Below are 15,971 nucleotides of genomic sequence, written 5' to 3' on the forward strand. Positions count from 1 at the left end.
GATACAACAATACTTCGTCTGTCGAAGATCAGAAAAGATCGGGGCAGCCGCGTCATGCTAGAACTACAAAGGCCGTTAATGCTGTTAAAGCAATAATTCGTCGAAACCCCATTAGGCAGCAAAAAATTTTATCGCGAGAAATGAAGATTCCCGCTAGGACTCTGTCGCGTATTATAAAACAAGACCTGAAGCTCGGTGCTTATCGTCGATATACAGGACGTGCCCTAAATCAATCTTTACAATTAAAGAGAGTGGATCGATCAAAACGCCTTCTGTCGCGATACGCAGGTGAAAGGCACAGAAACTAATCTCTTTACCGATGAAAAAATTTTCACTGAAGACCACTACAATAAGCAAAATGATAAAGTGTACGCTCACAGTTCTAATGAAGCTGCTCAAGTGGTCGCAAAGGTACAACATGGTCATCATCCTGCGTTATGATGGTTTGGTGGGGCGTGTCTTATCAAGGAGTCACAAAACTACAATTTTGTGAAAAAGGACTGAGAACTTCAGCCAAAGTTTGGGATCATTTTGTGAAACGTCTCAGCAATACACTTTTTAAAAATATACCTGGGACTTTTTCCAGCAGGACTCTGCAGTGGTCATAAGGCACGAACTACCCAAACCTGGCCTGAAACCAACGTTCCGGACTTTATAAGAATTGAAGACTGGCTCTCATCTAGCCCAGATATTGAGTCTCTTAAAAATTTTGTGGAGCAAGCAGTGGCGAAATTTCCCTTGGAAACAGTTCGTATATCCATAGATTCGTGGCCAAACAGAAAGCCCTGTATAAAAGCCAAAGGTGGTCATTTCGAATAGAATATTTTATTTATTTTTTGCTGAGACTAATTAATATGTAGGTATAAATTTTAAGAATATATTGCCTTGCTTCTAACATTACTTCATTTTAAAAAAAATGCATTTTCCTTTGTAACAGAACTTATGGCTAATATATAATGTTCCCTCACGTTGTCTCTTTTCCTACTATACGTCATTGATGGTATCCTTATCTTTTTTCGTACCTCCAATTCCCTTGTTTTTCCCAATTTATTCTCCTAGCTACTATAAGATATCTTTTGGTTATAAGAAATCTATTATATTTTTTTCTAATAGTGCCTATCAACAGATGAACCGTAGATCCTCTGCCTCTATGTAAAAATAATCTTTATAAAAAAAATATACACATACGTTTATTGAAAATAAAAATCCATTGTTGTAACCAAATTAATTATTGCACAATATTTCGTCATCGTACGAAAGTCACCACTTAATTAATCTATTTTTTTCAGTGCCGTAAACGATATTACGTCAACCCTGGATATCAAAGTTCACGATGAATCGATTATCGGTGAAACTCTCGGTAAAATATCGATACCACTTTTACGAATCATCAACGACGAGAAAAGATGGTACGCTCTAAAAGATAAAACGAAAAAGTCGAATGCGAAGGGAAACTGCCCCAGGATACTCCTGCAGATGTCCATTATATGGAATCCGGTATGTGAAATTATTTACGGTTCTTTGTCGTCTCGCAATACCTAGAGTAAACAAAAACTTTTTGAATATATTATAAAAAATCCTGTTTTTAATTCATTTCATACAACCTTCGCCGTATCGACAATAGCGCTGGTACGCGAGAAAACGTCAAGCAGAAATCAACTGACAATACTTGTATTGAAGCACATAGAGTCATAGATTATACCATAGATTATACACTTAGTATATTTGAGATAGATGCGCAACTCTCATTTTTATTTTTGCTTTAGTTAGAGCCCAGGACAGCAGGCGTCGCTGCTGTCGATTATTAGTCTCCCTACCCCCCACCAGGTGGCTTTTTTAGTAATTTTAATATTTTTTATAATTAACTCTCTTTATGAAAAAATCTTATCGTTTAGAATCGCTGAAATTCCCGGTAGTACTTATGAAATATTAAAGAACGTTTGATTGTGTTCAGCATTCTAATCGATAAGACCTTTTCATACAGAGAGAAAACAGTTTTTTTAAATAAAAAGCTGTAATTCTCTGTAAGCTATTTAATTTCCCTATATTACAAACAATTTACTGTTAAAAGATAGTATGAATGTACAATTGTATAAAATTTCGAATAACAATAACTCCTCTAGATTAATCCTACTAGAGTACTTAATAACATTAAATCGAAAGTTATCTAAAAGTTAATTAAGTCTAGATAATCAAATCATTCAATGTCACTTAAGTCATTTGTGCGAAATATAAACATGTCAGCTTTCCATTACAAACATAGTAGACAATTTGAATTAAATTTAATAAATTTGTTTCTTAACTATAGCAGTTCTTGCTTAAAGTTGATCGTGACAGATCATGACCTTGTATGAAAATATTACATCTATAAACACTACCTATGCTTCGTCATACAATAATTGTCATTTATACTAGCATTGTAGAGATAATACACACACTAAAGTGAATACTAAATTATTCTTAGCATTCTTATAAACATTTAGAAATTTAAGAAACGATTAACCCACAATCATGTTCATAAAATGTGACATTTTGTTCTGCACAAACGTTTTATTACATGATTTGAAAAACAAAAAATGTTTAAAAAATGTAATGATGATTTAAAGTACTCTTAAATATTGATAGTTTGTACTTAATGACGCTTATAGTAATCTTAGACATGATTACATTAGTTATACTTTTATTCCCTATCTAAATTATTTCTATTCTGACGTTTCTGATGCTTTAGCTTTGGTAATACTAGATGAAACAAACAGCAGATTGAAAGAAAATCATCTTAAAGTTAATTACATTCATTACAAACCATTAGTTTACATTTTGTTAAAAAAGAAACTGGTGTTCGTTACATGCAAATGAATTATAAACATACACATGCAAACATAAAATGTAAATTTATCTTTTAATCCAAATTAAATGTACACTAATATTACATCTAAATAATAGAAAGGGTTTCGAAAATTTTTATTGCACTCAACAGCAGACGAGCACGCAACCCGGCCCATGATAAGTGGTCACCAGTGCTTATAAACTTCAGCAGTGCCATAGGGGTTGCTGTCTATCACTTAAGTTTTAATAAATTATTAATATACTCAGTCACAAGCATATTGATTTCACATAATGAAAATGTAAGAAACATAATCATGTTTGGGCATTTTCATTTATATCTGCTCATACAGAAAACACAACTTAGCAAATATATTCCACAGTAAATCTAAATAATTGCAAATAATGCTTTTAAAGACCGTTGACTTTTGATCATTAATTAAAATCATCTTCTCGTAGAATTTACAAAAGGTTATTTACAAAAATTTATATCAGTATTTTCATATATTACTAACTTACTAATTACAACTATTCAAACGTAATACTATAACTATAAGAACTAAACAACCTATTTTAAAACAAAATTGGCATCAATTTAGTTCTTATGAACTATTTCAATTATTAATTTATCAATTATAAACATATTTAAAAAAAATTAAGATCCCTTGAGAGTTCACGTTCCTTGCTGAATCAGTTTCTCTTCTGAAACGGAGAAACAAAGTATCTTAAGTATGTAACAAATATTGAAAAAATACGACCATGAAAAATTTAGTGTTAATGTAATCTTACTTACAAATTAATATATTACATAACACGTTCTGGTTCAAATATAGTGCATCAATATTTTCATGTTTCAGACATTTTAGTGCTCCTTATAATTTTTCCATAAAATTTTGTCATTATCAAACCTTTGTCTACAAAAATAAAAACATTATTTTATATTGGGTAGAAGGATGAACGTGGTCACAGGCCACTTGGTGTAACTTAGTTATCAAACACCAGGAAACAAAACGTGAATGCCATCATCTAACTTTGGATGTGAGATCAATTGTGCTGTATTTTATTTAAACAGGAAAGCATGACTGATTGATCATTCCAAAAAACTAGTTCGGGCCCACTTGACAATAAGCATATAATACGCTGAGTTGCAAAACATAAATACTTCCACCCACTCGAGACAATTTTATTATCTGAGGTGTGTGTGTGATAGTACGAGACTTAATACCGACTGTTTTGATCAAAACTTAACATATATGATAGCTAGGCAGCAGAAATAGGAAGGACCATTAGTTGGTGCTAATTCATTTAATTATATTATGAATAATAATTATGTTAGCAAATAATATACCGGGAAAATAGTGTAAACTCACCGTTATCAAGGCATCCGAAATAGCATTTCATTTTCGATCTTCGAGGCATGCTGATTTTTAATAATAAACATTCTGTAAGAAATGAAAATAGTTACACAGGCTTACGAAACGCTAACGAAGAAAAAAGTATTGGAGCCAAGTTATGTCTAAAGAGAATTCAAAACAGAGTTTCTCAATGTCTAATCGTCTAATATTCTCATAAAGCTAAAAGTTGCTCTAAATTAATACTACAACGTAAAATAACTCACACCAAGACCAAAAAAAAACGATTTAAAAAATTAAATCGTTACGACATTTTGAAAACTTTTTTTTTTTTTTTGAGATTGTTTTACGGCCCTGGAATTTTGAAAACTTCAAAGCAGTGTTTCCACTTACGTTTTTTTTAACACATTTTACCCTAGTTTCTTTTGAATTTACCCTAAAATTTCCTAGACAACTTTCATAAATCCTTTATATGAGTCGACTATTATCAAAGCCGGCAATCTGACTTTTGGACAATGATTGGTAAATCAGAAAAACGAATTATTGACTTTATATTCCATTGGCAGTCACAAAACTCTTCGGAACGACATCTTAGATAAATAACAGGTTAACTATTAACCTTTATTTAATGCAGGTTTTGAACCGTATTCTTTGAAGGAGACGATTATATTCAAATCAATCTGTATTGACATATCAATAACATTTTTTTGTCCAAATGCACAGATTGCCACCTTTGATAATAGACGACTCATATAGAAAGCGTAAATAAAATACAGAAAATAAACCACAGCATATTATTTAATGTAGGTATATATAATATAAACGCCCCCAGAAGATCATAGATCTATAGGATTAGAATTTTCAAGGAAGTCGACGCATTGCTTTTATATTCTTTTGCTGCACAACCTAACACTGTTCGGTTCTAAAATTGAGCAATTGTTTGCTGGCAAAGTTGGGAACTTTCTATGAAGCAAGCCGTTCAGGGTTTCATTAGAAAGCCTGTTTCTTTTGTCAGTTTTTAAATTTGAGAACACTGAATAATCTTTCCACCTCAGTCTTTGAAGAAGGAACTGCTAGCAAAAGTGAAATGACAATTACAAGGTTTTCGTAAATGAAATTACCATGATAATCTTTCATGGTACATGAAGTACCTGTATATTACAATACAAGTAAGTTCTGGTGACATCAACGAAAATAGGTAAATAAAAATTTGGCGGATTATACTTATTGGGATTCTGGGGAATCCCTAAGAAAAAGCAGTGGCTTAATCTATGATTTACTTTACTAGAGGGTTACTGTTGAATCAAACCTTTATAGTTTTTATACACAACTCTGTTTTATTCTTTTACTTGTCAACTCGACTTAATGTCATTCTCTCTCCATAAAATAAAATGTTCATTGTTTTACTTTAATTATCGTTTATTTTAAAATTCACAACAGTTACTAGTATAGGCTTTGCTTTTTACCCCGAAATATCCTAAATCCTGGTATTTTTTAAATTGTCTTTATCATCCAAAATATCAGCTATTTTTCCCTAAAAAAGGGAGAATTCCCTAAAAGTGGAAGCACTGCTTCAAAGTACGCTACATTTTTTATTGAGTCAGAACTCATATCTGCCATCTAGTGAGTTTATTAGATCATTAATGCCTAAAAGTTACAAAAATGACGTCGCCACAGGAGTAAGATGACGCTAGTTGTATGTTATTTTCCTTTGTATGGGAGTTGCACCCCCCTGGATTATACACTTAATATGCATAGAGTATTTAAAAATTGATCACGTAGGGTTTCTGTGCGTGAGGGCTGCTTTGCGTGTTCTTCTTAAAGGTTGTTTACTGCTCACACCTTACCTTCTGTTGTTTTATTTATAATTGTTTTTATGCAAAGAGGGGGAAAAACCGTCCCTAATGCGTTTTTTAATACAATAAAATAATGATGTAATAATTGTTATTTTAAAATAAGAAGTTCTTACAGAACGGTTTTATCTATACCTATTTTAATAAATAGACAGTAGATGTTAGATCTTTTGTATCATTTTTATTTATTTATTATAAAGCAAGAATTGAGTCAAAGATCCATTGAAAAGCTCCAAAATGGTGAAATTACTAAATTACGATTGTTGTTTTTAGTTAAAAGCTGCGCTACGAACTTTAAGTCCTAAGGAAACGAAATACGATCAGAAGACGCCTAAAAAATTTAGTATTCCCTTAATATATAACGATCTGCTGTTCATCAAAGATATCTTTAATGTGGTACATACAGGGAACGAATATTTAAAGTGAGTAATTTTTGTTTATACTGTTAAATACATTTGCGAAGCGAATATGAATAAGCGAGTATGAATCGCCAATCAAAAGTTTTTTTTATTTCTTTTTATTCCTTAGATCGATGGACGAGGTCTCAGCCCACCTGGTGTTAAGTGGTTACTGGAGCCCATAGACATCTACAACGTAAATGCGCCACCCACCTTGAGATATAAGTTCTAGGGTCTCAGTATAGTTACAACGGCTACAGTACCAGTTGTTTTTCTCGAAACTTTTTTTATTTATTTGTGCTCGCTCCTACAACTACTTAAAACCACGTGGATCACTTCTTCAAATGTTCATAAGCAGCTAATTAATAAAAAACCTGTAAATTAATTGTTCCTCGATGATCCAAAGCGTTCGAAAAAACTTTAGTAAAACATAACAGACCGTTGAGATTCCGTTGGTTTTTAATTTAAAAAAACTGGTTGAAAGCTATTTGAATGTAAAAATGAGAATTAATCAAAGCAGTATAGTTTTTTCAACAGGAACATTCATTATTCTGAATAACATAATTATATGTGTAGTTAGATTATTTATAAGTAGATATGCAGTTATACTATAACATCTTTACACAGTTCCAAATCGGACATTGACCTGGCCGCATTTAAATTCTCATTCAAACGCATTGACACGATGACACTGCGCGTGTATGGAAAGGTTTGTTTAAAGAACAATCAAAATATGGTATTCAGATGAGCTGAAATACAAACTATGTTCTGTGCAATAGAGTAGTACAAGAATTCAGATAGAAAATCTCAACGAGTTTGGCCCGAACTTGCTTTTATCGTTCAAGGATATTTCCAATACTGGCCTCAATTTAATAAGCAATCAAATACTTGCTTTAATATTTAACTGTACCGTACCGTGTACATAACCGTATGTTCCATGGGAGTGCTCTGAGGAATTGTTTGAGATGATACCATCATCTCGTTTTTATCATCGCATCGCAAGCCACCAGAGTAGAGTTCATCCATACTACCTGGAGCCACTGTAGTCATCCACAGTGCGTTTCCAGAGATCTTTTTTGCCACGTAACATCCGACCTTGGAATGAGTTGCCCTCCACAATGCTTCCCGAGCGCTACGACTTATTATCCTTCTTCAAACGAGGCTTGTGGAAAGTACTTAATGGTAGGCAGCGGCTTGGCTCCCTCCCTGGTATTGCTGAAGTCCATGGGCGACGGTAACCAATCACCTTCAGGTGGGCCGTATGCTCGTCTACTTACAAGGACAATAAAAATAAAAAAAACTTAGTAATAGATTTAGCATAATATTTTACAAAAGATCATAATGATAAAAAAGTATTTTAAAAGCATAAGCAACGATACGTTAATGACCGTAGTTTTATAAAGGCTATTAATTTACTGGATGGTTCATGATTATTAGTATATCATTATTTAAATAAGTATACAATAAACATTGCTCCATCCGGCTATTTATTTTAGAATTATGTATTCTTATTTTATTACACAAAATATTTTTAACTACCTATTGCAATGAAATTAGTTTCCAATCTATATATATAAAAAGCAATTGCTGTTCGTTAGTCTCGCTAAAACTCGAGAACGGCTTGAACGATTTGGCTAATTTTGGTCTTGAATTATTTGTGAAAGTCCAGAGAAGGTTTAAAAGTTTGAAAAAATATGAAAGTGCTTGGAATTCTATAAAAACAAACAATTTTGTTTTTCTTTTGAAATGTCCCCCGTCGGACGGATTCGTTTTGTTTTTTTAAGTTTATTTTATAAAAAAGTTTAGGTCTTTTATTTATCGATTGAGGCACTAGGAAGTCTGCCGGGTCAGCTAGTGAGCAATAAATAAATCGATCTTCTAAAACCAGTTTTGATTGTGGTCGAACTTTAGCAATTATTCATGGAAAAACCATGTATCATTAAAATTTTAATTCAACTTTGTTTTTGTGAATGCCTATTGTACCTACAAAAATTATTACTGATTTTATAAATGTCGATTATATTTTCGATGCTCACTTTTTACATTGAGCTAAAAGTTTATTTAATTACTGTTTTTACATACGATATTCAAATATTCTTACGTTTTATCGTTCAAACAATTTTAACAATAATAATAGTAATAAACTTTTATTAGTACGGTAAATACGGTAATATCCTTAGACTTAGTTAAGTCTAAGTCACTACCGTATTTTGGGGTTTCGGTTTTAACGTTTCGTATTCGGTACTTTATATTGCTAGATGAGCTAAAAATAAATAACAAAAGTATTATCATACCCGTATACCCGACGCTTACTTCTAAATTCATCCGGTCACCGTCCTCGTCGAACCCGTCGCTTGCGACGAAGGGCGCGACGAGCGAGTTAACCCATAGACACAGCCCACTGAGTTTCTTGCCGGATCTTCTCAGTGGGTCGCGTTTCCGATCCGGTGGTAGATTCTGCGAAGCACTGCCCTTGCTAGGGCCAGTGTTAGCAACACTCCGGTTGAAGCCCCGTGAGCTGACCTACATGTTAGGGCAAAGCTGAAATAGCCTCACAAGGCTATCAGCATAGGTTGAAAAAAAATGAGCTCATCTGTACTGTATAAGGGTATTTTGATGTAATGTACGTACTTAAAGAGGAAAGAAAACATTGAGCTAGATTGATATTGAATTCCGAATACAGCCTGAAATTCAAAATATCCTTATTTAAATTTGATAGTACAATTGTTTTAAGCCCATGTGCTGGTTAGAAATTTACGTTGCGTTGTTTTTAGGCTGCGCCAATCACTTGAGGTCAGCTCGTATAAGTTGAATAGCGCAATAATTAAGTCGATTGCGAAGCACGGCTCTTGTTAGGGTTCGTATTAGCAACATCGTTAGGTTTGAGCCCCGTGAGCTCACCTACTAGCCCGGTGACGCTGATATGATCTCTGTAGACCATCAGCTTAGGTAGGCAAACAAAAAAAAAATCGCCATTTCAGTGTAATTGAGATTTCATAGTTCAGGTAGCCTTTTATATGTGTCGTGAGCTCCGTCACCTACGCACCTACGCTAATAAGAAATTGTTTCAGGAATTCATTTGAATGGGAGAACAGAGAGAAGTCGGTGCTAGCGTTATGCGCTTGGCTGGTCTTCTGGTTCTTTTTCCGAATGTGGATGACACCGCTGCTAGTTCTTCTACCGTTCCTTTACTACTGGACCGGTCATCGTAGCAATAGTAAGTGTTCCCTAGGATGTTTTGTGTCAAAACTAACACGTACGCAAAAGCACTTCAATTAATAATGATTAATCAAAAATCTTATAACTAGACACATACTACGAAACACAATCACACAGTGTTCTTATTTACCTAGCGATCCAGCGAAAATAAACAGATTTTGGTATAATTCGTTTTCAAAAAAAAAAATCATTAAGCATTCTATATCCATGCTAATATCAGTTTAAAGTTGCGAGAATGAGTTTGTTTGTTATTTATGCTTTCACGTCTTTACTACCCAACGTGAAATTTTGCATACACGTTGTCAGGGTTACAAAATTGACATTAAGTGCCTTTTATTATGAAAAAAGGACAATTCTCAAAAATATATTACATATAAATATTTTTTGATATTAACGCCAGGGAGGCCGTCGGTCAAATCTAGTGTATCTATAGGATATAAACGTGATTGATAAATTGACTTTACGTTTTCGTTCAGACTGCTTCCAATTGTAAACTGAAATGAGTGAGTGACTTTGTGCTTATTTCGTGATTAAAACAGATTCAATTATTCACAGGTACTACTAATTCATTAAGTAACATTTACGGATCCGAGGATGAATTATCGGAAGAGGATCTTGAATCAACGAAGGTGCTTCTTTTTACTTTGTACATCTTTACACATATATTCTTTCTTCTGTGCGTGCGTTTGTGGCGCCAGAGATGATTTAGATTCACAAATCAGCCCACCAGATGGCGCTGCAGTCGGTATTTAGATTATTTATCTTTACTAAATTATATGGCAAAATAACGTTTGCCGGATCACCTAGTAAAAATCTAAATATAATTTACTTTTCACTAATTTGAAGTAGTCCTTGTATGTTTTTTTATAAATACGTAAAAAGTCATGTTTTTTGTTCGCAGTCTGTACATTCGCGCGTCATTTTACTAATGAATATCAGGTTTTACTTACATTTTACGTAAATTTTACTTGCTACATATTTAATATTGATTTAAACAACACAAGATCGGATGTACGCGAGTTTTTTTTTTATTTCTGTAGACAGGCAGACTGTGATAGCAGAGCGCTTTGTAAGCTGGCATGGATAGGTATCATCACTACTCTACCTAGTTCTTCCGCGGAATAGTCATGCGTTCCATGTTGAAGTGTTGGGGCAGCCGTTAAATTATATAATTGAAACTTTGATCTCGTCTCTCATGAGGGTGCTGGTGATATCCACATTGTAATGGCTTCAAGTAACTCTGCATAATTCGGGCCGTGACTTAACCTGTCTGTGAAAAAATGGCAGGCGGATTATTAGCACGTAACGTTAATTACCGAAGCCTGTAGGGATCTAAGAAGGCGGTGTGGCCCAAAGGATAAGACGCCTAGTGTACTCGTTTCGAGTCATGGTACCGGTATAGGCAAAAAAAAGGATGAAAACGTCAAAGTCGTCTTAGAACATGAGTCATAGTCATGATCGAATTGTTTTCATTAGTTCTACTATGTTTCGACTGTTTCACCCTTGAAACCGGTATCCATATCTGTCACCGGTACAAGTGATCGTTCATTTTAATTCAGCCAGTTTTTAATTTTCTAATTTAAATTAGCTGCACTTTGAAGCTGACCTTGTGTTTTTTTTTTTGTTTTTTCGCAGACAATGTTTAAATATAAATTATATTAATATATGATTGTCATAAATCTATATTTCGTTTTTGTTCTCAGGATGAAAAAACGATTAAAACCCGTCTGTACGGATTGCAGGAACTGACGTTTACAATAAAAGACGGCATCGATTACATAGTGTCACTTTTAGAGCGAGTTAAAAAGTAAGTTTTTTATACACATACCTACTTTTGGCTCATCATAGCGTCGTTCATAAGTCAAACACAACATAAGCTCACAGGGTCAAAGTTATTCCCGATCAAAAGTTTTGTGATCAACGACTACCGTGTGAAATGATTTTAGGATTTTTGTTTGTTATTAATATGCGTTTTTCCCCTTGACTATTTGGGGGAAACGAGAAAGAGAAGATTTTATATTGTTGTTTGTTGTGGATTGAGTGATATTGCTCCTCAGGCCAACGGTCCGAACTTTGTTTTTGAAAGCTTGTATGTATAAGCAAGTTTATCTTGAAAATTTAATTAGCGCGATATAGCTTTTTCACAAATTTTTCACAACACAGCGACTTGGCGAAGATTATTCTTCGAACTTGAATTATGTTAATCTATATGTATAGAAATGAATTGCTGTTCGTTAGTCTCGCTAAAACTCGAGAACGGCTGGACCGATTTGGCTAATTTTGGTCTTGAATTATTTGTGGAAGTCCAGAGAAGGTTTAAAAGGTAGATAAATATGAAAATGCTCGGAATTAAATACAAATAACAATTTTGTTTTTCCTTTGATGTGTCCCCCGTCGGACGGATTCCTTTTGTTTGTTTTAAGTTTATTTTATACAAAGTTTAGGTCTCTTATTTATCGATTAAGGCACTACGAAGTTTGCCGGGTCAGCTAGTTTGTCATAAAAATATTCAAGTGCGCTTTTAGAAAATGCAAAGTCGGATTGGGTAGGTCATTTCTGTAAGTACTTTAGAATTCAAAATATTAAATGAATCTATATTCAACGGGTACCGTTAACACACGTGCGAAATAAGAACAAATACATCCATATCTCGAATACTAACCACATGGCCAACGATGCGATCGAATACAGTGTGAAATTGCTTTATTTATTCGCTGAGACGAATTGAGACGACCTACTGCGATTCGCGCGGATCCGCTGGATGCAAGCATCGCAAAACTGATCTTTGTGGCGATGCTTGGGGGAGACCTATGTCCAACAGTGGACGTTGATAGAAGAAAAAAATCGCTGTTAAACATACGCGATGCTACTTTCCTTGCTGTCCCATAAAAATCGGAGCAGAAATCAAAATGTTGCGTTTCGTCTGATATTCTCATTGACTTATACTTGACTTGACTTGACAGATATATTGTTATAGGTACTGTTTACGAATCTATAATATATCAATTCACTTTTTTTTCCACAATACAAACGGCCGTCTGGTGTAGTGGTAAGTGACATGGTCACTACACAAGGGGGTTGCGGGTTCGAATCCCGCCAAGGGAAGATATTTGTATGATAAATATAAATGTCTTTTCCAGGGTTATGGATGTATATTAAATATATGTATGTGTATAATAAAAATCTTACATTTATTTCCGTTATCTGGTACCTGTAACACAAGTTCTTTACGAACTTATCACGGGACCAGTTAACGTGGCGTGATTGTTAGTAAATATTTATATTTATATTATATTTATATTTCTGTCGCTTTCATTTTTACCGCGAAAATATTTAGTGTGCCTCTCGTGTACTACAAAGATTTAAACATATCAGCGTCTTCGCTGTTCGTCACTCAGGGAGTCAATTTATTATTTTAATGAAGATTTTTAAGATGTTTATGCAGTAAAATGAACCAATAATATTAATCTTTCAATTAATTTTCAGTTTATTGAACTTCACTGTACCGTACCTAAGTTATTTAGCGATGGCCGCAATGGTGGGTCTCAGCGTGGCGTTTTATATAATACCTGCGAACTACATCTTCATGGCATTGGGTACGTAAAGCGCTTTACAGATTTTTGTTTACACTTTACCTATAAAAGAAGCCTTAACATTCAAAATAAAAACATCACTTTACATTTATTTTGCCTCTTAATTTTTTTTTTTTTTTGCAACCGCAGCAAATGATCAAAGTCTTAATTTAATTCGAAATACCTACCATACTATGGTAACTATGACCAAGCTATGGCCAAGTATAGCAAAATTCGTAAACATTAACGATTGATATTGTTTCAGGTATTTATAAATTTACTCGTAAATACTTGAATCCCGATCGAGTTCCGAACAATGATATCTTGGATTTCATATCGAGGGTGCCCGACGATAGGACACTGGTAAATAATAATTGAGATCATCAACTATAATTTTTTTGAAATATCTATTATTCGTAAACTATAAGTAAATATTATATTATATATACTGTTATGTACAATTCGCGTAAATAATAGTCTATACTAATATTATAAAGATGAAAGATTTGTTTGTTTGTTTGTTTGTATTGAATAAGCTCCGAAATTACTGAACCGATTTGAAAAAATCTTTCACTGTTTGGAAGCTAAACTATTCCCGAGTGACATAGGCTATAATCTTTTTTGAAAAAAAATTAGGGATCCTTACTAAAACTCCAATAATGCAACCCAAGGTGTAAAAAAATTACCTAAAATATTCTCTTTATATCGCGTGCCCTGCGAAAACTATTGATGATAGAATAAAATAACGTACTACAACTTTGTAGAACACATTATTATTTACAAAAAGTGTCGGGATAGCATATGTCTAACTATTATAGTTATGCTGCAATAAGTGTTCTTTTATTTAAAAATATAAAACAACGTCAAATATCGTTGAAATTTTTGTTAAGGACCCGAGCGGAGTCGGAACGGGCCGCTTGTGTTTTAATAAATTTGGGTCCGTCAGGTATGCTTGCTGCTTACTAAGGGCAATAACAAAAACCACTGTAGCTTCTATGAGTCCGGTGACAATATCAAATACGTCAACGTGTCATTCTATCACCTTTCAGAAACAATGGCAGGAATTGAAAGTACCCGAACCGAGCTTAAGCAGGACAGGATCAAAGTGCAGAAGATAATGAACGCTTGTCTTATCGTGAATCGGATTTGACACTTATCCATTTGCTTACATGCTATTTTTATCTATAATGTATATTAATTGATAAGTCATGTTTTGCATAACGCTTAGATCTGATTAGACGTATGTACTTAATGTATTAGTATTAGGGCGAGGATTATATTTAATTTATCACCTACAAAGTTTGTTGTAAGAGACATTCAATTTAATAGCCCCCTATTTGTTATTGTATTGTTGTGTTGTTATATATATACTTCAATTTAATAGCCCCGTATGATGTTATTTCACGTATTTTCATTATTTAATAATGCTCCTGAAGGTTTGGTCTTTTTTATCTATATTATGTACTAGTACCTGCTTTAGAATCTCTTTAGAAGAAAACGATTGTCAGAAATAAATTACTTTTAGCGATAAGACCGCTTAGTGTACTAAATACTAATGACACCTACCTATTGAGTTTTATTCGATTTTAATTATGGCGTGCTATAAAGTATACTCTCTCTCGCTCTCTCTCTCTCTCTCTCTGAATCAATCAAAGGAGCTCACCTACACGCTAGGATAACGCTGATATAGCTTATCAAGGCTATCAGCATAGGTAGGCGAAAAAAAGGGCACTAGGATTTGCTGGACTCCGGTAGTCACTTAGCAAAGGGTGAACTCGTCCACCCATCTAAGCAATAAAAAAAATGGGGTTCCCAGTCTGTGAACTAGTATTCTCTTATCTCACAATTGATAACTTTATTTTAAGTGCGAAACAAAAAAGCGATATTGTATTTTGAATATTAGATATTAAAATAATTTATTGTGCAGAAAAAAGAATAGTGATTTGTTATCGGTTGCGATCTTTTCGGAAATAGGCTCAGGGTAATTTTCCGGAGTGCTTAATCGAAGAAGGATTGATGATCCATAATATCCTATAAAAATGTACAACAATTTAGTACACATCATGTACACTATTTAATTTTATTCAAGTAATTGCCAAGTATGATTTTAAAAATTAATAATTAGGATAAAATAAAATAAAAATATATAATGCCGTATATAAACTGTACGATTGTAGTTTCACTTCTATTACTTAAATTATGAAAAAATACTACTATCAATATAGAAGCTTTCAAATTTATTTATTTAGTAATCAAAGATATTTATATTAAAATACTTTTTTCCAATCATTCCAAATATTTTAAAAAAAATGTGTGGTCATTTTATTAACATCACAGAATAAATACATCTACATTTTATTATTGTAGATTTACAATGAACTGTTTAGTAACTGTATTAATACTTGTAGACTATAATTTTAAATAAAAGACTTTCATTTTTAGTTAGATTTTAATTTTGATTTAAGCATTAGGTTTCATTTGAAATAATACGGTATCCATTCTGGAATTTACATTTATTTGATAGTGTAAACTTTCGTAATGGCAAGCAAGTTTGAGATCTTCATTTTTATTCATGTAATACTCAATCAATTTAAATATAAACAATTACATGATTATCTAAGAATAAAGAACAAAGGCAATATAGAAAAAAAATGTGATAAAAATAATTTTAAGCCGTTTCGGTGATTCGAAATAATTTCGAAGTAATTTTAGAAAACAGCCGTGATTATTTTATAAATATATATTTACACCGAA

The 15,971-nt window shown here is 33.2% G+C and overlaps 1 protein-coding gene and 1 long non-coding RNA gene across 6 annotated transcripts in view; one reads left to right on the forward strand and one right to left on the reverse strand.

Moving 5' to 3' along the window:
• Window positions 1–15,869, forward strand: part of LOC114248981 (multiple C2 and transmembrane domain-containing protein) — a 55,033-nt gene extending 39,164 nt beyond the window's left edge. For all 4 annotated transcript variants that reach the window (XM_028182432.2, XM_089732937.1, XM_028182434.2 and 1 more), the window contains exons 7-14: window positions 1,290–1,497; window positions 6,302–6,450; window positions 9,498–9,643; window positions 10,201–10,274; window positions 11,349–11,452; window positions 13,132–13,241; window positions 13,483–13,580; window positions 14,267–15,869. In XM_028182432.2, coding sequence (XP_028038233.2) covers window positions 1,290–1,497; window positions 6,302–6,450; window positions 9,498–9,643; window positions 10,201–10,274; window positions 11,349–11,452; window positions 13,132–13,241; window positions 13,483–13,580; window positions 14,267–14,335 — 958 coding nt within the window. In that variant the 3' untranslated portion in view covers window positions 14,336–15,869. The remainder of the gene's footprint in view (window positions 1–1,289; window positions 1,498–6,301; window positions 6,451–9,497; window positions 9,644–10,200; window positions 10,275–11,348; window positions 11,453–13,131; window positions 13,242–13,482; window positions 13,581–14,266) is intronic.
• On the reverse strand, window positions 2,019–5,381 carry LOC149501462 (uncharacterized). 2 transcript variants are annotated; one of them, XR_016324193.1, is made up of 4 exons: window positions 4,442–5,381; window positions 4,194–4,265; window positions 3,617–3,737; window positions 2,019–3,525 (listed from the first exon to the last, which is right to left on the reverse strand). It is a non-coding gene; the product is annotated as an uncharacterized LOC149501462 (long non-coding RNA). The 2 variants fall into 2 exon arrangements; XR_016324192.1 differs by having other exon boundaries at window positions 4,194–5,374.
• Window positions 15,870–15,971: the final 102 nt, after the last annotated feature.

The sequence above is a fragment of the Bombyx mandarina genome, chromosome 15 (assembly GCF_030267445.1).
Source record: "Bombyx mandarina strain Sakado chromosome 15, ASM3026744v2".
NCBI classification, from domain to species: Eukaryota; Metazoa; Arthropoda; class Insecta; order Lepidoptera; family Bombycidae; genus Bombyx; species Bombyx mandarina.